The sequence below is a fragment of the Rhea americana genome, unplaced genomic scaffold (genome assembly GCF_003343005.1).
Source record: "Rhea americana isolate MKP2758 unplaced genomic scaffold, rheAme1 scaffold_162, whole genome shotgun sequence".
In the NCBI taxonomy this organism is placed as follows: Eukaryota; Metazoa; Chordata; class Aves; order Rheiformes; family Rheidae; genus Rhea; species Rhea americana.
In genome coordinates, this window is record NW_028185728.1 from 617,269 (window position 1) to 642,343 (window position 25,075).

General features: G+C 37.5%; 1 protein-coding gene across 2 annotated transcripts in view; it reads right to left on the minus strand.

Annotated features, from left to right (window-relative positions):
• KIFAP3 (kinesin associated protein 3) overlaps positions 1-25,075 on the minus strand; it is a 71,242-nt gene that overhangs the window by 9,300 nt on the left and 36,867 nt on the right. For both annotated transcript variants that reach the window (XM_085300221.1, XM_085300220.1), the window contains 3 exons: positions 24,151-24,236; positions 15,410-15,599; positions 10,499-10,598 (listed from right to left, as the gene is read on the minus strand). In XM_085300221.1, the coding sequence (XP_085156347.1) occupies positions 10,499-10,598; positions 15,410-15,599; positions 24,151-24,236 (376 nt within the window). The remainder of the gene's footprint in view (positions 1-10,498; positions 10,599-15,409; positions 15,600-24,150; positions 24,237-25,075) is intronic.

Genomic DNA, 25,075 nt, shown 5'->3' on the forward strand with positions numbered 1-25,075 from the left:
GCGCCATCGATTATATCAGCTCAGGGTCTGGTCCACATCTTCAACAGGCTTCTGACTAACCTTCTAATTTCTAGAGAAGTACTTTGTCCTTCCTCTGCTAGGTTACAGATCAGGATCACTACAAAAATGTACCCCGAGATAAGTGGYTGAAGCAGGAACACAAGTTTTCAGTGCTCTGGATCGAAGCTCTCTCAGCTGAGTCATTAATTATTCYTTTAAGTATTTATATAAGCTCCTAAAGTCCAAGCACTACCTCTCAGCTCTGTGCTTCAACACAAATGGGAAAAAGGTTTTCTCTGTGCACAAATACACCAAAGAGCCGTGCCAACAGGTTCCTGGCTAACGGCCGTGCTGTCCCCAGGCTCAGCACCAAGAACCAGGCAGTTTAAGCCACGGATGGTTTGCAGCAGGCACAGTGCAGAAACAACGGGCACCTACTTTGAGCGCTCAGCGACACCGCGGTGAAATGCCACTCGTGAGAAAAGCGGACGATAATCTCAGTGCTGGAGCGAGGAATGGAAGGGAGGGAGAGTCAAAGATCCTGTTCTACTCTGACTTACAGCTGTGGCCAATAAAAGCTTTCAAACTCATTTTTGAAAGTTAACATTACCAGGGGATTTGCAGTATTCACCAGAGTGCACAGAGAAAACGCGCTGGGAACATTATTACTGATGAACAAATGTGAAAGATTTTTACCACCACAGATGACTGTCCAGATTTTAACCAGTTATATATAATCAAGACAGGGCCTTAGTGAAGACTTGTCAAAATCTATCCCAAATCAGCAAAGATTTTAGTATAAATCAAAAAAGAAAAGTCTCAATGTCTCTTGCCTCTTTCTTTTTTTTTTGCTTTAACATTGGATATGTTAGGGAACAAGCCAGACAAAAATACAGTCATCAACCATTTTCTTGGAGATCCATATCTATGAATAGTATTATTAAGCAAAACCTTCAACTTTAATTAAATGAAAGAAAAATAAAATGTTTCCAGGCCAAAGGTTGGGCAGGGAACCTTTGCAGGGGGGGACTTTAAAAGCTCAAGACCCAGAAGGCAAATAAACTCCCTAAACTTATTATTTTTTTTAATTTCATATTTTTTTAAAAAATCCTGTTTTTTCCAGAAGGAAGGAAAAACAGAGGCTCAACATCACATTTGAATGACTGGTAAACACAGAAATTGAGAGTCAATTTTAAAATCAGTACAATTCCAACTAGTTGGCAAAACAAATTAATTTGACCTGTTAAATTAATTTTTATATTTGGGACTAGTTTACAGCACATGTTCGGTTCAGATAATAGCCTTAAGAAATATCCCACTGAAATACCGGACTTTTTAAAAACTACTCATTGTAGGTTTAATTTTGAATCCTGTGAGCACGCTTACACATAGCGTACAAAACACYCTTCAGTTTATTACAGTTTTAAATCTTTCTCCCAGGTCTGGCCTCACAACCACTTGTCTTGATAAAATAAGTCACTTGAAAAAGGAAAGCTCAATAAAATGAATTACAAAAACAACAAGATTAAACTGATTGTGCTGTTTTTGTACAGTGCAGCTGAATTCTGCAAATATGCTGCTGGCTGTGGTTTGGCATTTAACAGCATGCGATCAGTGAGAAGGAGGAAATTTTATTCTCATTAACTGTTGCAGATTTACTGCAGTGAAAAAGGGCTATGTAACCTGAGAAGTGACAGAATGGAAAGATCAAAGCAGCAGTCTGGAAACTAAATAAACCTTCTGGCTACTTCCTGCAAGGAAAATTCACTCTGGCAATGTAAAACAGAGTCCAGTTAAAAACTACTCTCAGTTTTATGAGCTGTCACAGCAGCTTGAGTGGTTTGGACCAGTCAAGTTTAGAACATTATATTTCCTTGTTTTTGTCTCAGATACTTCTGTAAGCAGTTTTATAGTTTCTTTTTCTTTTTTTTCTTTTTTAAGAGAAAAATAAAATTCTTTTCTTTCAGTTGAAATCGAGAAGGTCACAGCTAAACTCATTAAAAACAGGCAGGTCTTCATTTGCACATTCCATTCCCATTTACTGCATTTTAATATTTTACTTTGAGATTTATAAGCAATGTACATTTGCTTTAATAACTCTTCCGCATTCTGTTCACTTATTGTTTAATATAAGTGCAAATCAGTTTACAGAGCCCAGATGGCTTGTAACTGGGGAGCCAGCCTATTCCTAGTAGCACATCTGGAGGGACTAAGAGCAGCAGACAGAACGTGGGAATTAATTAATGTTACATTTCAAAAGAGACAGACTCAAGTTTGGGGGCTTTTTTGGTAGGACATTCCAAAGGACTTGAGCTAACTGTTACAACATTTTGGTATTCTTTTAAAATTCTTTGTAGCCACCTAAACCATGTCGATTAAGCTAGGCCAACTGCAGGTGGAATATAGTAAAATAAAAAGCAACTGAAAGATGTAAGAGAAATGACTGCAAGTAAAAAGGCTTCAATACTCTATATTCTGAAAGAGCTGAAGTGCATTAAAAACTCAATGCTAACTCTCTTCCCAAATGGCATTTGAATCTTGCTAAAAAAAAATACACCTTTAAAATATTCCCAACCACTCTATTTCACCTATTAGCATACTAGTGTAATTGTTCAGAGCAATTAAACAACCTTACAGTAAATGAAACTTGTGCAACATGATCCTTCATGATTTTGGACCACACACCTTGGCACTGAGAGAGCAGTCAGGACAGCACTGCTCTGCTTGGGGCTCTGGTGCCTGACTTCGGATGAGTAACTTCTCTTGCCTTTGGTATCCTGCCTCTGTCTTGACTATCAGCTCTTTGAGGCGAGGACTCTGTGCGCACTGCAGACACCAGCTGCGTGTTGGGAGATACCAGCAGAGCTGTTTGAAAAGTCTTCCTAGTAAAGTCTAAGACTAGAGCAATAATAAATAAGCACCCAAACATACAAAAAACCTGCTGTACAGAGGACAGCTTATATGAAAAATATTATCCACATTTGGATATTCCCAAACTACAGGTAGTGCTGAGATTCAAATTATTCGACAGTGCAGTATGCAACAGACCCCAAACCCTGGGAAAATCCCATTGATATGCATAGGACATACAGAAGAACCTTCTTCCCATTAACGAATTGGACCTCTGGTCTTCAAAAGACTCCAACAGCTGTCCGTATTATCACTGCGTAATTTGGTCCAATGCATATTAGTGAGACCTAAAGAATTATAATGATTGGTGTGCAGTATTTAATGACATAAACATGTCTTTTGAGAACACAGTATGAAATAACTCTTAAAATGACAACTACCAGGGAATATGACCACTGCTTAAAACACCAGGGTAGGGAAAGAGAGAACTGCAGCTTAGTGCTGGTGCAGAAGAAAATTATTATAAACTCTACACGAAAAAAAATCAGGCCAGTGTTCAAAAGCGATGAAGCTCTCAGATGCATATCTCCTGAATGTAAGCACATAAGGGAAATAAAGAAACACACTGAATTTTGTCATTTAGGTCATGATCCAGGATCTGCAGAAATCAAACGAAGTCTTTGGATTTAGCTTGTTCCTTGTCATGATCAAAACCTCCAAAAGACAGCAATTTTCCCTTCCTTACTTCTTTTTACATCTAAGATCTTTGTGCTCTTTGTATGTAACAGCTGAACAGATACTATGTAATAAATAAAAAGAAATGGCTAAAATACTTATCTGCTGCACATGAATAGTAAGTGCTGTATTGTCCAAATAGGAAGTGCATTTTATCTCTGTCCATTTTGTCAAGCCAATACAGAGCTGAGTTAGAAACACAGTGAAAACTTCCTGACCATACTCACTTTAATTTTGTTAAAATTAAACATGTAGGCAGTTAGGATAACAGAATATGATAAGAAAGATTTGACTATGCTACCACTAACAGCATTTCTGTGGGACAGAAAGCAACAAAAAAAMCCCAGAAACTTCACTGGTTCTGAGCCTCTCTTTAAGGCCTTTTCAAATTCGTTTCAGTGGGATTTACAATTTGCTAATACTGATGTGTGATAAACTAATAAAACCTGCCTACAAGGTTATAGGCCCAATTTACTAATAAAACCTAATTCAATTCCCCTGGGAGATGCAAATTAAATAGTGTCCAAATGGTAGAAGTCGAGTATAACCCTGCTGAATATACTGCACAGGAAAAAAAAGTGTTGTTTTTTTATGAAGTTTAAGCCTGGAAAAGAAAAAACTAATATACAGAACTGTAATAAACATCACTATAGTAAATGTTTGAAAGTAAACTCATATTTTAATAATAATTTGCACTCTATTAGTTTTTCTTTCCATTAATTAAACTATTTAAAATATATTATATGTTCATCTCTGAGTCCCACCTGTAAAGCAGGTAAGCATTACTGGCTGTGTTTAAATGATAGAAAAAGTAAAATGTGGATACATTCATCTCTGCTCTGGCTTAGACTCCACATCAGAACATGTGTTTGCTTATCTAAGCTAATCTTTCCAGGGCCTATGAAACAGGCAGTTTCTTCTGCTGCTAATGCCTGCAAACATTTGTCTGTGGCAGCTTACTTTTACCATCTACATATAACTAAGGCATTAGTTTTCACTTTCAGAGATAACCTGCAACATGGCAGTCGGCTGCTGAAAGGGTGGAAGTCCAAACTTCTGAATAAACCATGCAGGTGATTGAAAACTGATGTTTCAAAAGAAAGATAAAAGTGCAGATGAGAAATATTCCATAGCAGGGTCCCCAACTCCTCCAGTCCTTAGAGAGAGGGTTCTTTATAACAGAAACAGATCCTGTAGRTCTTACAGACTAAAGGAGAGTACCTTCTTAGTGATGAAGCCCCAGTTTCAGTGCTTCAGTAAAAAACAAAACCAAACAAACCTATGTAACTGCTTYGGGTAAATCTAATCGAAGATCTATATGGGAGACAGTTATAAATGCTTATGTATGGTATAAGCTAAAGGTATGGAAACTCTTGCCATTCAGTGTGCGATTCTAGCATATTGTAGACGTTAAGCAGGTAGCTCAGCTATAGGTAACTGAAGTCACAGCAACACAGTCTTCCCTGCGTGCTCCTACCAGGATCTCTCGCTATGTAGTCAATCACTGAAGCCCACACCAGTTTCCCTCAACTCAAGACTGAAATTAGCTCACGTATGCCCATGCCTCCCCAAAACAGACACAGTTTAACTGAAATCAGTGCAAAGCCACAAGGTCCTGGTTCCAGACACTTAGTTCACAAAATATCACAAAGAACTGCCATGGCAAAAAGAAAAAATGCAGCTACAGATTTACACTGTAAGTCCTGACAAGAGCAAAGATGTTCAATCAGGGACAGAGACAGACAGTCACCCCATAAAACTGGTTTTGTTTGACATGCCAAACCTCACTGCTTCCTGGGAAGAAGCTTCAGTCAGGTTTCTGTTGAAAGGATATGTGAGTACATACACTGAGAATAGCAAACAGAGAAACTCCTTGTCTCAGTGAAAACAAAGATTGTGCAATGGCAGTTCTGCTAAATTTTAYAATGGAGTTAAATGACTATGTACTGGAGAAAACGTCCTCTGCAAGAAAAAAATGAGTTTGGGTTGGCTCCAGCATTCCTAACTATACATCTTTCTAAAGCTACACATAAAGAGAATTTGAGAACTCTGATGAAGATATTTACAACAAATTGGCTTTTCCACTTAAAGTTTGTGGCATTATCTAGGTAGAGCTGGAAGAGGTTAAAAAGTGGTCTCTTTCCCAAATGGAAAGATAAGTCCTGTGGAAATCTCTACTATGAGATATTTGGTCATCACTATTCTGCCTGTGTCCTATGAAAACAATTAATCTCTATAAGGTCATTAAAATCTGATAAGTGACCAAAGATGCTTGAAAGCTTTTTTTTTTCTCCCTTGCAGCTCAGACACTAAGTTGTCACCACATTAGCCAAAGATGAGGGATTTTTTGTTTGCTACAATCATAAAACTTTCACTCTATATTAAGACCTATCAGAACCAGGAACCCTGAAGAGATTTTAATAACAGATGAAAGTTTAAAATCTATGTCGAATGCCCATATGCTTCTGAATGACAGTATGATGATTCAAAGCTGGTAATGTAATCACAAAAGTTTTTTCTTAGCCAATGAAAAATCTGGATACAAGCTGTCAAAACAACCTCCTCAGTCACATTTTCAGCTGAATGGAAAACATACCTTAGGATCTGTTGGCATTCTGCTCCAAATGTTTGAGGAAGATAAGAGATGCTGTTTATGTATTTTATCAGACTTCTGTATACTATGTATTCTAGAATAACTCTATTTATACACATCATACACAACAACACAATTCTATTATGAAATGGAGTTCAGAAATAAAAGATAAGAGCTTTCATCTGAAGCTGCCAAACTCACGAACTAGATTACCTAAAATGTATTTCTGTTTCCAAAGGGTGGTAATAACACAAAAATGCCATCTTTCCAGGTCTTCTCTKGCAAGCCACTTCTCCTTTATGCTGACAAATACTGGCATGGACAATTATCCCTGCTCACTTCAGGATACGGCCAGAATAGCACTCAAACACAGGTACAGTCAAGACAGCATTCTAATTTTAGGCCTAGATAYTTCTAAAATTATCTTCAAAGCTGTTCCACACATTTTGATGCAGGAGCTGATCATACAGGATAGTATTCTCAATCAACCTAATCACCTATTTCAACAGATCTGTGGATATTCTTACAGGTTTTACTATTTCTTGGTGTTTCCCTGTTAAAAAAAAAAAGGCTATGGGAAGAAATTATATGCCAACCCAGAGAGTCTATGCACATACATATAAATATCTCAACTTATAAATAAATAAAAAAAAAAAAATACTACCACTAAAAAAGACTTCCCTACCTGAGTAGGAATGTATAGCAGGTCTGCATATGTGGGTCTGCTGTCCCCTGGGGCAAGGACTCCACAGGAGACAGTGGTTTCCCCACTGCTGCAGGGAACACGCTGACTTTGCTGATCACACCTCTGGGTGCAGCTGCAACTCTGATTCCCCTGAGTTTTCCTGAATGTAATTGGGTTGAACTGCATAAGTAGAGGCCACCTTGGACCTCTACTAGAAGCACACTACAAGCAAGGAAACACTTCTTTTTTTCATTGCCTGTTCCATGCAGTGTAACTGGAACAACAATCCGACATACGGCAGCTGGTCTGGGCTGACTTTCCTGGTACAAGGTAATCCCTGGTAGTGCCTCCCTTTATAAATGCAGTGGGGACACCAACACCAGTTCAACATCAGCTGAGGTTCTCAGTGACATAGAGGCACTAAAAAAGTGAGTCTTTCTGTCCTACTTGCAAGATTTATATAGACTGTCCTGGAGGCAAGGGCTTAATCTTTTTGTCCTGATTCAGTCTGAGCACACTGCCAGGATAAGAAATAATAATCTCAGAAATTGAACAGCTGACACATCCTAAGACTTCCTTATAGGGCTGCAGAAAGGAGAAGAAAGGATTAGATTCTTCAAAGCTGAGTGGAAAAAGTCAAATTATGGTTGTCACCTACTTCAAACCACAGGGTAGTCTAAATGACAGAACAGACTCCTTCCCAATTCACCCCACTGCTAAGCAAACAACTGTTCCTATTACAGAACAATAAAGCTTAATACAGAAGACCAAGAACAGAAGACACAGGCACAACAAACAGAAGTATGACAGATAAAAACACAGAAGTGTAACAAATGAAAAGACCAAGAAATATGCAGCTACTCAGTATTAGACCATCCCTCTTTGAACACACAGAAAAAAGTCACTATTAACTAATTAACTAGTTGTCTGTACAAATCATAACTCAATTTTAAAAAGTTTCTGAAAACATATCCAAATATTAATAATAGAAAAATGAACCATTTTCATAACAAGAATCTTGATTTATTAGAAGCTGGAACTGGTTAAAAATAAATCCCTGACATAAGGTTCTTGTTAGCTTTAAAATGTAAGCATAAAAATACCCTAGAATTATGTTTTGGTAYGGATGAAATGTACACTATATAACACATAAAAAGAGTCTTGACTTGCTGCTATTATTTTTAATTAGGCTCTCTAGCACGTATGGTTTTACCTTCTAATACCAATTCAAATTTGGGAAAAGGGAGGGTTTGACTCTTCAAACTCATGGGACTGGCAATTCCATGGCTCATGCCTTGGAGCACTAATGCATTTTACATTAGCTCTAAGCATCAGGAAATCCTGGCTTCTGGCGCCAAGAAGTTCAAAACGATAATGACACACATCTGAAAACTGGGATTCGCCATCCGACTGCCAGTATCTATTCTATCAAACAATCCAGTCCCGCTACACTACAAATAGGACAGAACAATTTGCAGCAGTCCACCCTGTTTCCAATTAGATTGTATGTCTGGACTGCAGATAATTCCATGGAGCGATCATATTGAAAAAAGCTTTCCTAGAAAATGAAGTTCTAATGAGAAATTTTAATATTTACAGTGGCTTTCAACAATGGGCAATTACCAAGTCTGTAGTTTACCAAATTGCAGTTTTTGTCTGTCCTGTTTATTGAGGTTGGCCTCTAAAATGCCTTGAGACATTACGAAGAAATTCTACAAATATTTATTTTAACAAACGATCCACCAAATTTATTTTACCACTTATTTTAGCTGGAAGATCAGATTAAAAAGCAGCTTACAAACATAGATCATTGACAAAAGCTTGAAATTTGAGGTTCAGTAATCTACTTTAACTTCTACCCAAGGACACAAGATCTTTCTCCAGCTGAAAGATTGCTGGCAAACCAGGAGGATCTTGACTGGGTCTATCTTTAGTTTCCTGGAAACAGAGGAGTCTGCAAAGTTTCCCCTACACTCTCTTCTGCCTCAGCAAAGGGGCACAAAAGCTGTGGGGATCACCTACCCATATACAGTTCCCATAAGATCCTGGTTAATATAGAAACCTGGTAACTCTTGCAATTTGTTTCTATTTCGAAGTTCAAGATGGTGAACTGTAATACTAAGACTTCTAGAGTAACATATAGCTCATACTTCCCTCAGCTTCTCTGAGCATACTTCCCTCAGCATGTTTTGAAGGGGAAGCTGCATATTTGGAAATAATCAGAAGACATGGTGTTGGCCAATCTTTCACAAAGGCTTTCGTTAAAAACATTGATTAATTATTCTCTTCATAAAGTCACTAACACTGTATATTTAGCAAAAAAATCACCTGGCAAGCACATCTTCTTGGACTTTCTGCGTCAGTGTTCCTTTCCCAAATACAAACTTCAGGCAAAGGGTTACACACACTGATTCAAACTTGATCCTTACTAAGCATAAACAAAAATCTCCCTTTCTCAAGGAGATTCATCTTTCAGTCCTACTTTTTTGAGGATTTTAGTTATTTTCATTTGTTCTTACAAATGTTGCCATCATTCCACCTCTGCCTAATATTCATCTTTTTGGTGCATTACAGGTAGAACAAAGAAACCAGGATCACCTTCCACTGCCCCTTAACTACAAGGAGTCATGGTGAAGAAGAAAWTTTTTTTTCCCCTTCAGCTGTACATACTGTGAGTTACTCATATTTTATGAATGGTGAATAAAGTTGCCAGCAGTGAAAATAATGCTATTACTTTCAATACTTCAATAATAGTGCTGTGCATATCCAGGTAACATCCTGTTAAGGTGAATTCTGTACATTCATCATGAAGTGTTGAAACACTTCCTCCTATTTAGTGCGTGTAGTTCATGCTCTACAAAAGGCATTTCCCAAACTGCATAGAAAGGAAAGAAAAGGACCCTCTTCTCTGAAATGAGACTGTTCTATTTCAAACTGGTGGGAGAAACCTACTCAGAAATCTAAACTGGAACAGCTTACTAACATTTAGAGAAGGCAAGGTCATAGACCAGAGGGGCAATTCAGAGAGACATTTCCTAAAAGTCAGGCCATAACAGAGACATCTTTTGCTCATCTAGCAAATTATCAAAGTAAATGCCATTGGTAATCAAACTGAAAATTATCCTGGGAGAATTTAGTCTGAAGGGAAAAAAAGTCCAGAAAGTTTTGGCAGCTGCAAAACTTATTTTTAACAACTTAAGAACACTAAAAATAAAATTCTCCTAGATAATCAGCATCTCAAGCATCTATTTAGACATTTCCCAACAATGATGCCTGAATAATATTTGAATAATTGTCGTAACATGTACTTAGCTGTGTTCTAGTTTTTACTGTTTTACAGCTTTTAGAAAGCCGACGTGAATTACAACATGCATGTTAATGTGCTAAAAGAAATGTGTAATTCAAAAGAAAGAGTAGGTTTTCTAACGTGATGAAAAATGATTAATTCTTTTACATATGATTTCCATAAAACTGCTTTTCCAGTGTAAATCATTTCCTCTACTGTGCATTTAGAACATAACCCTACTTAAAGTTATAGGGGGCAAACACAGCTGAACACCACAAACGAAGTCCTATAAATAAACCTAAATTAGTCATTTTCTGATTATTTACACCCCTTTCAAACAGTAATTTACCTGCTGGAGAAGGGATGTTGCCCAACGAGATCTCCATTCTGAAGATGATAATCACTGAAGAAATCTGGACTCACTGCTCCATCAGGGGCTATTAAACCATCTATAAAGACAAGAAAGATACAGGGACTGTGTGAAGGAGCATGATTTGGGGGCAAGTAGGCAACAATTGTGTTTTGTCTTAGAAATTCATTAGCGATCTGCAACACTTCTGGGAGAAATTACAAGAAAAAAAAAAGCAGCTTCAATTACAACAGAAAACTTTCTGGGACTCGAAGTAGTTAGCCTACTGCCCCAAGAAAAGTTGCAACTCAGAACTACTATTCTCATCTTCATTCTCAGGCTTGGTGGGGTTTTATCAATACCTATCTTGTCTGCCCCATCACAAAAGTAGACCCAGAGAAAAAGTAATGACAAAGGTCAAACATGAATCTAGGCTAGCAGAGTAAAAGTAGAAGAGCGAACAAAGGTTTTAACGCTTCAGCTTTTCACTGCTGTATCTTTTAAAATGAGTTAAATAAAACAGGAAAGCAGCTTCAAAACCATTTCTTTCATCTCCTTCATATCACAGAATAGTTGAGGTTCGAAGGGACCTGTTTGGATCATCTGGTCCAAGTCCCCTGCTCAAGCAGGGTTACCTAGAGCACAGTGTCCATGACCACATCCAGTTGGGTTTTGAGCATCTCCAAGGAGGCTCCACAACTTCTCCACGCAACCTGCACCAGTGTTCAGACACCCTCAATAAAAAAAGTGTTTTCTTGTGTTCAGACAGAATTTCCCGTGTTTCAGTTTGTGTCCATTACCTCTTGTCCTGTCACTGGCCACCAGTGAGAAGAGTCTGGCTCTATCTTCTTTACATTGTCCCATCATGCACACTGACAAAGTCCCCCCAAGGTTCCTCTCCTCCAGGTTAAACAGTTCCAGCTCTCTCAACCTTTCCTCATATGAGAGATGCTCTAGTCCCTTAATCATTTTTGTGGTCCTTTGCTGGACTCACTCCAGTAAATCCATGTCTGTCTTGTACTAGGGAGCCCAGATGCCCTAGTACTCCAGATGTGGCCTCACCAGTGCTGAGCAGAGGGGAACGATCACATCCCTCAACCTGCTGGCAACACTCTTCCTAATGCATACCAGGATTACAATTTTTCAAATTTTCTTTTATATAAAAAACACAAGCAATAGGAAGATGCAAACATTCATAAAGCTAGCAGTATTCCTTAAAGACTTCACAGCTCCTGTTTGCTTTATAAGGATGAGCAGGAAATCAGGGGGTTAACACCTTCCCTCAGTTACATCAGTGTAAATTCAGAGCGTCTCTGAAGTCAAGTCAGTGAACTGACCCTCACTGAATGAAAATCCAGCTTAACTCTTCTCTGTTCTCGTTCCCAACACATTTCCTGTTAATATTAAGGGCATAGTTTTTACCTGCTAATTAGTATTAGGCTCTAATTAGATAAAATGAGCTATTTCATTAAAACAGACTCTACTTCAGTTTGTCTCCATTACTCTATGAAAATGAACCCAGGCTTGCCATGTAGAAAGCACAAATAAAAAAAATAATAAAAAAATAAAATGGCAGAAATTGATACACGCTGACTAATACTTTAATAGTTTAGCAGAGGATAGAGAAAGATTCCTAATGACTAGGAAGTAACAAATGCCATTCCACTTTAAAGAAAAAGAGATAAGATCCAGGGAATCACAGGCCACTTAGCTTAACCTCTGTGGTTTAAAAACTACTAAAACTGCCTGTGCAGGAAGCAGTGGAAAGTTACTTACAGACACAGGGGCTTAAAGATGACGAGTCAAGCATTCAAACAAATCTCCCTGTGCTTTATGAATTTACCTGATGCTTTTTGAAGATAATATAGTGACAAATGATAAAAGGAATAGAACTGACACATCTAGATTTCTTGACGGACATTTGATGAGGTGCTACAGAGATTCATTTAGAAGATAATATCTCATGGGAAAGTGACTGAACATAACGCAACAGACTGTAAATGAAAAATGCTAGCCATGATCAGACTACATTTTAGCAGTGTAAGATAGCTGTATATGGCTATATTCTAATTGCATACATGTGTACACAGTATGTGAAAGAGCATCACTTTATGAGCAACTACTCTGGCACAATCTATATTATTGTCTTTCAGCATGCTCAGATAGACACACGTGCTATGTGTTATCATAGGGATGCAGAATAACCATAGAGTGGGGAGGAGAGCTGAAATGGCTCTTATTCACACTTGTGCCACATTTTCCTATTTCTTCGCCTATCCTGTATTTTACAGATACACACACACACACACACACACACAAAAAAAAAAGAAACAAGGTGGAACATCAGCATTTCTATATCCTGTATTTCAGATTGATCAAATTAAGTACCAATGTATTTTAAACAGTTAGGTTTGCTTAGAATTTATTTGAAAGTAGTGACACTTAAAAACATCATCTAAATATCTTTCTATTAATAAAGAAAGCATTACATTCTAACTCCAAGGCTAGAGCTATGGCTACTTAAAGTGTCTTCAATCAAGAGTGCTAACATTCAAACCATAACAGTCAGAGTTATGGCTCACATGAATTTATAGGAAACTGAAAGCACATGGATAACATCAGCTGCATATAATATGATTACAGTTAAAGGACATCTGTTGTTATGTACATTTCAACATAAATTAGGGTTATGTATTTTCAAAGCAAAGGAGACACTGAGCTCATGAACGTAACTTCAGACATTCTACCAAGTTTTTGATGTAGGTTTAAATTATTCTGCAAAGGAGATGTTGGTATATTAGGGCAATAGGAACTCATGTGGTCATCAATGAACTCCAGAACTGTTAGGGCTGAGTAGAGATTTGTACTGTACATCAGCTATCAGTGCAGATCATCTGTAAAATGATCACACTGAAATACAAACATTTAATTTCTGACTGGACAAAATTTTGCATTTTTGGTATTTTTGACTATATCAGGCTTTGTCCTTCAGAAATCCAAATGCCTGCTCCAATTGGTATAATAATCCATAGCCTTGTCAAAAAAATAGCGTGTCCCCTCTGGCTACATTTCAAAAATATAAATCTGTCGGAGTTCAAAAGCACATCATTACTGGCACTTGACGGAAGGAACCTGAAAAGTGAATCTGTATTTTGAATATAATCACTTACTCTTATACCTCCAAAAACAAAAGCACTTTTCAAACATCTGCAGAACATATCATTGGAAAACTGCCTCTCCTTCCCTGGTCAAATATCAATTCCAACACAAAAATCTTTGTTCAAATAACATTAAGCCTGTAACATAAATGATTAAAAGCCAGGAAATTCAATGTTACTGGTGACACTCCCTCTCTAGCTCACACCACTGGGAAAAGAAACAGCCCAGTCAAATAAGCAAGAGTTTATTATTAAGACCTGGAAACTGGAGATTACAGCAGACATGCTTTCACATCTTTAGCTGTGGAAGTCCAAAAGAGACTTGATATAACAAGAGACCCTGGTACTGAACTATGCTTGGCTCACACTACTAACCTTGTAGGCCTAGTAGAGTAAGATAAAGCTAGAGGATTCAAAAGGGAAAAATATCTACCGCTACGAAAGCATGCTGATATGGGTGACATACGTAACTAAGTACACGAATAAGAATCCTTAATTTCTGATATATTTTGAGAATAATTTTAGAAATGCTACTGAGAGCTTRCATGTTTATTTTCTCCTAGTAATTACCAATAAAGTTTATGGATTTCAGTGGCTTTGTTTTGCTTATTACTACTCCGGCAAATTCATCCAGAGTCAGTTTTGTGACTCATGCTTCATAGTGAAGGACTGGACACTTATATGGAAAATAAAACAAACAGACTCAAAATCAGCTATTTAAAAAAAAAAAAAAAAAGTATGTGCACACAATCCTCCAGTTTGGAAAGGATATAAAACCACAAGTTTGAGAGAACAAGCCAACACCTAGTTATTAAAGGTTATGCAGACATTTATCCTGTGGGCAAATTATTTCATGATTGTCTCCTGCAGGGTTTCTTGAACCTTCCTCTGAAACAGTTGGCAAGAACGACCACTGGAGAGAGGATACCGGACTAGATATATCACTGCCTAAATCCAGTATGACAACTTTTACTTTCTTAGCAATTACAAAATCTTTACCAAACGATCAAGAGAGCAGATTCCACTTGAGGTCATCCAGAACCTCAACTGTGCAGAACTGTGTCACTATGAGCTACCAATAGGAGTAAGAAAAAATGATCATGAGAAACATCTTTTTCTCTTAGAAAATACATTAGGGTTAAATCTCAAATAAGAACATTACTACTCTTTATAATTATTCTGATTTTTTAAATTAAATTCTTGACAGCAATAACATGACTGCAAAATGTTAAACACAGATTAACAAAAAGTCACAGAATGATTCCATCTGCTAAAGAAGGTACAAGTTTTACGAGAATCTTCCAAGGTCTTGCATCACCCTCTGCTATAAAAATTCCATTATGGAACCAACACATAAGGCAGAACAGAACTCAGCATGAAATCCCACAGCTGTACTGCTCTGTGAAGTTAACAGGGATGAGAAACTGCCTGTGTTTGCCAAGCAAACAAGCTATGGACATAAGAGGTAGGTGTGGGCTAGCTTTATTCAGTCTGGTAATCATGCTCAGTTAGCTCTCTGAGGTAGATCTGCTCACATTTCTAGAGACCTGTGATAGTCCATAAGGTTATGGATATACTGTACCCAATCCTTCATTAATATCCTAACAAGTACAATCTCCCACCAGCACAGACGGGCAACTGTCCTGCTAGTTTACGTCAGCAGGTTGTTTCAATGCCCACAGATCAAGTTCTGGTTCCAAGTACAAGCAGAGGTAGCAAACCCAGTCCCAAACACTAATATATGCTGCCTTACCCGCATTATAGTAAAGGTCAGGTCTTTCCAGAATATCCCCTTCATGGATATAGGGCTCAATACGATCATCCCCATAGAGATACTGCTCGCTGTCATCCATCTGCCGACTCTCCACCATTTCCAGCCACTGAGAGTTGTGCCATCGAAATTTCTCGCTCTGGATTTTTTTAGCCCATTCCTCATCATATTCCTTTTAAAAATCACCAAATAAGATTTTAGAACCAGGTATAGACAAAACTGTTTGGTTTCAAAGGATAAATGCCAGAATAATTTAATGTCAGTGCAAGATGCATATTTCAGGGCTCAATGACTTAAATCATCTATTCAGTCTGCAGCCTGCTTTGAGTAAAAAATGCAACTGTTTTGAAATGCCAGGCATTATTATTATTTTTTATACATGCAGCAGCAATATAATCTTCCCTTCGTGGTTTATAATGCAACATCATTGAGAAAAACCTCCTGCTTTGTAGTAGTTCAGTTATTATTCTCTTCTCATTTTTCTTATTGAGAAGAGCAATTACTGCCAATTTTCAGGGGAATCTCAGTGATTAAATATGAACACTGACCAAATACCCTGAATGTCCTCATTAGAAAAAATTTCACTAGAACAACTATTTACCAGAAAACGTAACAAAACAGGTTTTGATAAAATCAACAATTTTTGTATTTTGCTTCATAAAATCCAGTAAGATAGAACTTCATTTCCAACTTCTTGTCAAATTTTGTAATGGCTTTCTGTGTTTTATACTCAATTCCCAGAAAAATGGCATACAACGTTCGTAATAAAAGCAATAGGGGAATTCAAGAGACAGACTTAAAATCTGAGACGATCTTCTTTAGAATGCTGAAGGAAACAGGAGATAGGTTCAGGCCACTATAGAAACAAACAGTAGACATGAAATTTCAATCTGGATTACAGCCTGATTGTACTATAAAGGGGCTTTATGGGCTGTTGAATATCCACAGATCTGTGGTCACTCAGTAACAATACTCAGTTTCTCAGTGCTACTGGAAAGATAGGGAACAGCTAACACATGAACATAGAAAAATTGCAGATGTAATCAATTTGGGCAGATTCACAAATAATGCACAGTGGTTGGTACCTCTTTAATCAAAGGATTGTAAAGAACAACTTTTGGAGATTTAGTTGGAGCACTTCAAGGTTTTTTCATTTTTAAAAATCTGTTTTACTTTGACCTGAAGAGGATGAAAAGCATTCACATAATCAGTGACAATGTCTTGGCTGCAGAAGGGGTAATTTCTTAAACTGCTCCAGTTAGATGTACAAAAACAGATCTGTCTATAACCTGAAGTCAAAAAATAGCAGTGAAGACAGAATAACTTGGCTTAGTAGCTTAAGCTAAACTTTTAAAACCTCTGTGGACTGAACATGAGCTTTTAAACTGACTTAATACTCAAATTGCCTTGTCTTCACCGCTATTAACCTGACATAGGTAACATTCTCCACCCTGTGCCTTTTCCATCCTCCTGACTGGTTGATAACACAAAAAACAGCTGGCTCAGTTATTCAGGCAGAGGGTTCTCTGACATTGCTAATCAGTCTATCTTGAGCCCCCAAGATTTCATAGGGAATCATGTTGCATTCATCATGCAACCACAAAGCCATTATTCTATAGAGGAGGATTTTTGAACTTTATTTGGAAGAATTGCAAGTTTGTTTCTCTTGGCTTAAAGCAGAATGTAAACTCCCTTTTTGATGGGWCATCCATGAAAGCACCTGGAGATTTGGGGCTCTAAGCCTGTCTATGCCATCATTTTGAATTTCTTGCATTTCATTCTTATATTTTGAACTTCTTACATTTTACCCCTCATCTGCATTAATTACTAGACCCCTCTAATTCCCCTCTGCATCATTTTGGCACAGAAGTAGTCCTGCTCAAATCCTGGGTCTCTTACATAACTTCTATATACAGTGCAAATATCATTGCAGGATCTATAGACAGTCACAGTCCCTAGTGGCTTCAACCAAAACTTCAGTGCCTTTTAGTCACATAGTAATGCAGTGTCCTTAGAGTTGAAAATGCCTGATACTTTTTCTGCTTCTTGATCTTTCCCCACTTTCACTCTTGATTAAAAGAAAAGACTAAAAATAACAATGCAAAACAAAAATCTCCCTGGAAAAGGCAAGCTCATCACTGAGATTTATAAAATGACACTCAAAAAACGAAAGGGCACAACTTTAAACGATGCTTCTGACCAGCATCTTGAGAATGTCTCCTTTGCTGTATCTGCCAGAGCTGTTATGCACTATCAACCCTCAGCAGCTGTGAATTACTTTCAAGCTTTAGAGAAATACCTTATAACTGCTAGAGATCGTTCTGCAATCCCAAGAAAATTATTTCCAGAAATCATGATTGCAAAAAGGAGGAGGGGGGGGAAGGAGGGATTTAACAAACAGCAAATTTAAATAATCTGTAGGGAAGTTGAATTGCTTTTACATTACCTTGTTTGCTTTAAGAAAGGCCAGAAAAGTCAGTAGTTAAACTCCTAATTCACATTTAAGAAAGTACACTACATAAAATTTGAAATCTTCCCAAAGTTGCAACCTTAAATGAATCTCACTTGCACAACACCGCTGTTCCAYTCCACATCACTGTCTGAACAGGCTGAACGTCTGTCACAAATAGCCACGAACTTATCATRTCCTTCTAAAAATTAGTTAAAATTCCTCAGATACTGACTGTTCTTTTCTTTATACAATAGCAACAGGGCAGAATATTCTTACCTATTCTACATTTCCCATCTTGTATATAAGCCTCCAACCTTCCAGGTATTTTACTGCAATCATTCCTCTAATCTTTGGAAAACAAGATCAGCAATTTATTGGCAAATCACTGGCTATGAGATTGAACATTTTTCATATTACTAAAAATTCTTTATCCATTCAAGCAGTTTGAGTATTTTGTTTAAGTTTTTAACAGACATTTCACTGTGAATGGGCAACAAGAACAAAGAAACAATCATAACAGAATCTGACCGATGTCATGAGTTTCATTTTTGGCATCAGTCCTAAAGAGGATTTGCAATAACCTAAATGATTACATAACCTCAACACCAAGAAGCTCATCTAGGTATTGCCTGACCAGGAATACGTCTGTAGATTTTCCACRGAAATGTGCAGAAACACCAACAGGTCAAAGACTAACGAAATAACAGAATGGAAGAAAAGCTGTAAATGGAGGACTAAAGTCAAATGGCACAAAGAAACTAAATTAAAGAAAGCTAGGGTAAAATAGTTCCCTAAAATACATCAAGTTTTCTTTCTTTTTTCTTTTTTTTTTCTTTTTTTTCTTTTTTTTTTTTTTGTTAAACATGATGGCATGTCTTCTTTACTACGGAATTCCTGCAAAACTGAAATCAGAAAACTGTTGAGATGAAGATAACAGCTTTATCCCCTCCAGTCCTCCTAAATGTTACGCCAATAGAGAAATTGGGAGAGATATAAGAAGAAGGTGGGTAGAATGTGCTTGTACTCCAGCACTACAAACACTGTGAGCTCAGTAATATAAAAAGAGAAGTTCTGAAAGTTGATTTTATTCTCTTTGGAGCTCCCTGACATCACCATTTTTAACATTCGGTTCCCATAAATCCAGGAGTGTCATAGAAGATGCATGGTTTGACTCTGCATGGAATGTGCCATCCTTTTTGAAGTTCTACTTCCAACTTTGTTTACTACTGAACCATTGAAATATTATGAAGCGTTAACTGGCCTATTATCAGAGCGTGTCTGTTCCCTATCAGGAGTCCCCTTTGTCACTGGCTTCCGTCACACCTTGTATCTGATTAACACGCTATAGGATAACACAGAGCTACACAGATCTGCTTTGTGTTTTCTCACAACTGATGAAAAACAGATTTTCCTTTTCACTTTAATGTGGTTGCCCTTTAATTGGGTCTGTAATAGGGTTCATTTGATGCAATTCCTCATACTAAACTGAAGCTGCTATACAGTAAGTTSAACACTCATTATGTTTAAGAACATAGCTGGTAAAGCAATATGCTACCTTATTCATTACTTAACCATCCCTAAAAAACACACTTTACATAAAAGGTTAAACTGACTGTTTATTAGTTAGGGAAAGATTTATCTTGTCTGACTTCAGCTATCCAGAAGTTAGGCATGTAATTTAAGCTATGTGCCTCTGCTAACCAAGGAGAGAAACAGATGGTATGGATCACCTCCTGCAGGTGTCTGACACCTACCTTAGGATAAGTACCACCAGAGGGCAATTCATTCACAGGCCAAAAGATCCTTCCACCATTTACACCTGTGCAATCCAGTGACTCCTTTACAGTCAAGCTCTTCACTAAACATATTTTGAGAGGAAATGAATTGAAAGAAGCCCACAGCATGAAATTAGCGACAAAGTAGAGAAAGAAGAAAATGTTCATGCCTCCTAAATTTACATGCCTACATAAAATGCACACCTTCCATAGGGTTTGTCAGTAGCTGAAAAAAGTTATTTTTTCCTCTAGAAAAATTTAATACAACCCCCGGCCAGCTGTTATGAAAGTAACAGAGATCAGTAGTTGGCAGAGGTGGAAGAGGCTCATCTTCATGGTCCTAAAGCACAAGTACTAATGCACGTAGAAAATCTTACAAAACCAGGTTTATGTGAAGACAAAAAGAATTAGGACACACTTGCCATTTCTGATGTTCCCTCCAGTGTGGYCACTGTTCTTTCAGACCAGGTAGAGCCTTTCCTGCTGGGTGCATGCTTTACCACACAAAGCCACCAAAGTGGACTGATTTCAAATTTAACAACGCAGGAGTTGATCACTGAAAACATGTATCCTAGCTACTCTTCTCCCTACCTCCCTCTATTCAGAATTGTTAGAGGATGACAGAGACACCACAGAAGTGGCGAGTCTGGACAAGCGAAGGTTGAACCTCTTTTCCTGGAGGCAGTACAGCACTTTCCATGGAATGAGGACACCAAGATGGAGTCAAAGGTTATCTATTTTCATAGTACARTGCCTATCCAAATAAAGTCCACACCAAATCCCTGTGGTCTGCTCTTCCTTGATTCTGAGAGAGYTGGCCAACATCTCATACAGCTGACCCCAAACCCCAAAGCACTGACAGTTCACAGCACATTCCTGTTTCTTATGTGAAATTCCAGCATTCGCTACATGGAGGATCTGTGCCAGGGCACTTGGCTAACAGAGAAAGATGCGAGCCATTCATTAACACATAGCTTTCCTTATGAGGTAAATTTTATTCACTTTTCATTACAACTAGTTGGGGCAAGGAATGAGAGCTGGAATAATGCCTTAGGCACATATGGTTAATGCTGTAGCTATCTAGAAGACATTCTGCTTTGCAGAAAGCAAAGTTATCCACTGCAGACCACAGGAGAACCAAAATGRTACAGTAAATCCTGGACTCAAAACTACTCAAGACACTGAACAGGAAAAATAGGGGGGAGGCTCATTAGACTACACAGTCCAAAGGTCTGGTTATGGTTAAATATCCTTTGAATAAACAGGAAAAAAAAAACAACAATGAAGAACTAGGAAAGAGGACCAAAAACCCAAGAGACTAATGACCTTCACAGCTCTTGATAATACCATCTATTTGAGGTGAACAGAATAAAACCGTCTTAGGCCAACTGATATTTCTTTCCACAAGCTTCCACTGCAGGTGTCCAGGCTTCTGATTCAGCGAAAGAAGCAACTTCATTTGGCTGAGAATTCTGTAGAATGTCCTAAACGAGCCATTGATTCCATGCTTTTAACTGAGCCATCTCCAACCTGTCCAGGTTAGGTGTAAAGTTCACTGAACTCCCTGCTTGATGTCAAGACTCAGCACATGACACAGAACTGATCCATTCCTAAGTTATCAACACAGACTTTTCTGTTGACAAAATGGATATCTTGCGTCTACCAGTGCAAACTCTAGACTTCCCCATACACACCATGCTAAAGCAACACATCTGTTTCAGTTCATCAGTGGTAAAGTCCAGCCAAGCTATATTAAACAATCATCACTAGTGTAACATTTCCATAATTTCTGTAACAATTACTTTACTACAGAAAGCATATCTCCCCTAAGGCTTATATGGCATCTGATTTTCTTCAGTGTTATTTGAATCACACTGTATAGAGTTTATTGATGAGTGAAAGCAGCATTTGTCTGCCTGAGAAAACAATTACTTTCAAGTGTCAAATCTCTGTTCTTCAGCATTTAATTTCTGATTTCCATCATCAGAGGAACTAATTGTGCAGCATGTACTGAATAACAAGATTGCAAACTTAATTTTTTCTTGCCATGGATTTAGCAMTGATGAGAAGCTCCACCAGTCCTAGAGACTGCAATCTGTATCTATCCAGATACCTCAGAATGTACTAGCAGTGTAAAATTTCCACACAGCCAAACACCTCAGTGTTCACACGCTGCTTTACCATATCCTCTGAACTGAATGGCAAAACACCTATCAAGATCTGAGGGTCTGATAACTTAACGCTTGATATTTTCTCCCAAAACCATCCAAGACGCGTTATCATCTGCCTTGACTGCTGGTATTAGGAGATGATGTGCAATCAATTTATTATACAGCCAGGAAAGTAATGGAATAGTGGTTCCCTCTGCCTCCCAGAGAAGTGGGCCTATTGGGCTTGCTCTCCCCAGGCAGGCTGGTGGGTGATGGCTGTGGTTTTTGCAACTTATAAACCAACACTGACCCAGCGAAAGTAGAGAAGACCTCCTGAGAAAGGGAATTCTAACATAGCAATGAAAACCATTCTCCATAAATGTAGCATTGCCCCAGCACCAAAGAAAGAAATGATTTACTACTATACAAAATATTCCTAGTATATGCTATGGTTTCTTCTTCTACACTCCCAGCAGCAGCAGTATCAGTTCATTTCCTCCCCTTAGTCTTCCTCAGAACCCCAGAAGTCCTGTTCAGAGCTTCCTACAAGTTCTGAAAGGACCTTCCCATTGATTATCACACCATTCTGTTTATTCATGTCCACCATAAAAATTACTCCTTAAAAAAAATTTAGTCAGAGGTTAATGTTGAATGTGAAGCTGTGTCTCAATATACTTACTATTCTAGATCCTACCCAATAAACATTGCTGAATACTACTACTAACATAAAAAGGAGATCTCAGAATTGGGGTTGGAGGGTCATGGATCTGCTGATTTGATGCTATTAATAATCTAGTTACTGAAATGTGAGTACCATATTGTAAAACTTTCTCATACGAATAAATCAACCACTAAGACATCTAGAAACTGCACTAACCCTGGAATGACAAAAGTTTTGAATGTAATCTTCAGCATAGTGTCCATCATCACCTAGTAGACAAGTCTTTCTACTGTTTCAGCCAGAGTTTTCCCTCGAAATGACATCAGCAAGATGAACATATGCCCACCAGAAATAAGTATTAAGTGCTAATTCATCTTTAAAAATCTTGCCCCTTTTGAATGCTACAGCAGCATTCAGAAACAAAAACCAYTAACAAAAGTGTTATGTACTTTTATTTGTTACTTTAGACAAATATTAAATTAGTAAATTAGGAGGCATTAGAGCATAAAAGAAAAGAACATAAGGCTATAATACTGTACAGAGTAGAATTTAAGTCTTACTATATACAAAACCTCCCTGAGAGCAAGCTGCAATACGCACAATTCTGCTGCAGATGACAGTGTGAGTAGATAGTAGGAAAAGCATTTAAGTAGTCAAAGATTTTAATAATACCCTCAACTCAAAGCTCAGTTCTCTTTAAATATAGGATTTACTTTCATGATAGGTACTGTGATCCAAAAGACCTGGACATCTAATGAATGCTAAAACACTATTATATAGTGGAATTCCTTTTTGTCAACAGTCCATTCAATTAAACAGTCCAAAAAGGATTTTAAAATGAAATGCAATGTTTAAATCAGTTATCAGATTGTTTTTGCTTTAATGAAGAGCATCTTGAAAATGTTAATGCTTTTGGAGCCAAGGACTTATACTGTACTGTAAAAACAGGATTCCCAGAAGCAGGTCACACATGGTATATGTATTATAAGAGCTGATAAGGCAACATGTATTCACAATTTAGTATTATTTCTTTTTTTCCAAGTTCCGTACAAAACAACTGTCCCAAAAAGTTTATTCTGATCAATGAGTGGTTGGACAAACTAAGTTGTGTAGCGAAAAGAAATCTATTCACAAGATAAGGACAACATTATAAACTTCAAGATTATACTAACTGCTTTAATAACCTTCTCCAGCAGAAAAAAAGTCAGCTCCAGAATTGCCATCCACATTATTTTTTTCTTCCCCTCCAAACAAGTACTGGCATCAGGCATTAAAGAAAAGTTGACTAAAAGCTGCTGGGTAACAAGAACCATTTGTTTGGAGAACTAGGRAAAAAATGAAAGCTTGACATACTTATKTAATGTTATTAATAGTTCTTTTTCCCAGTGAGAAAGTATTCTTTTTTATATATATTAAAAAAAAAAAAAAAAAAGCTTGTAGTATGTAATTAACTGGTATGGATTTTCAAAGTACATATGCACTTTCTGGAAAGAAACTTGGTAAGCAGCTTAGAATAATGACTATCATTGTCTCATGAAAATTCATCTTTCACTTACGTGATTAAGAAGTTGCTCATGAAAAATATTTTCAGTCCGCAAGGATAAATTATTGCTATCCAGTCACTATTTCCAAATTATGTCATGCAAAGAGGTTCTTGAATGACACATGAGAAAAGTCAGACCTACCGCTATAATATCCAGAGTGTTGTCACAAACTTTGCGGATCTCAGCATTTTTATCATGCATCAGGTCTATAAGATATGCTGGAGCCTCTGGGAAGAAACAGTTAAGGATACAAATGCTAGTTTTAACACAGTCCTGGGTTCCTCCAACTGCAAATTTCATCAAGAACTCCTGTGGAATTTTCCATAACATGTTAAGTTCAGTAGCCTTTTCCCTACCCCCCTCCTTCTTTTTTTAATTAAATTAATTCACATTTTAAGACACTCTACTACTTTTCAAATTTTTGAAGAAAACTTGTGCGCCATCACATGCTCTAATTTGCCATCAGAAATTCATTCATTATATGCCTTTTGGACTAACATACATTTTCTAAAAATTCATGTGGCATTGTTTCATCTGTTGAAAAAGTTTTTGTCATTTTTAGRGAGTATTTTATGTTAAACAAAGTTTTCAATGTATTTATTTCAAAAATACTGAAGATAGGTCTATTGTGGAAACCATAATATTATTACTAGTCCTGTAATTTGAAAAAGAAAAGTGGTATTTGAAGGTAAAGGCTTTTCATCATTACAGATAAATATAAATAATAGTTGCTTTTTTCTTTTTTTTTAAAAAAAGCTAGCCATTCCAGAGTCTAAACTGGAGACAAAGAACAATCTCCCAAAAAACTTCTCAGATATGCATCAGAGCTCAAAGGAGCTACATTAAGAAGTAGTTATGTTGCTAGAAAACTACATCACTAATCTGTTATGCTTGCAAGGGTCCTATGTTCTGTTACACATACGAACTGGAAATGTGAAGAACAGATTCAGTCATCAAAAGTCAGGTAAAAAAGGAGAAAGAGGAAAGTTAGGAACATAAATCCAAGTCTTGATGGCAGGGAGAAGCTGGGAGAATTATGCCAAACAAAAAGCAAAGATAACTAGGT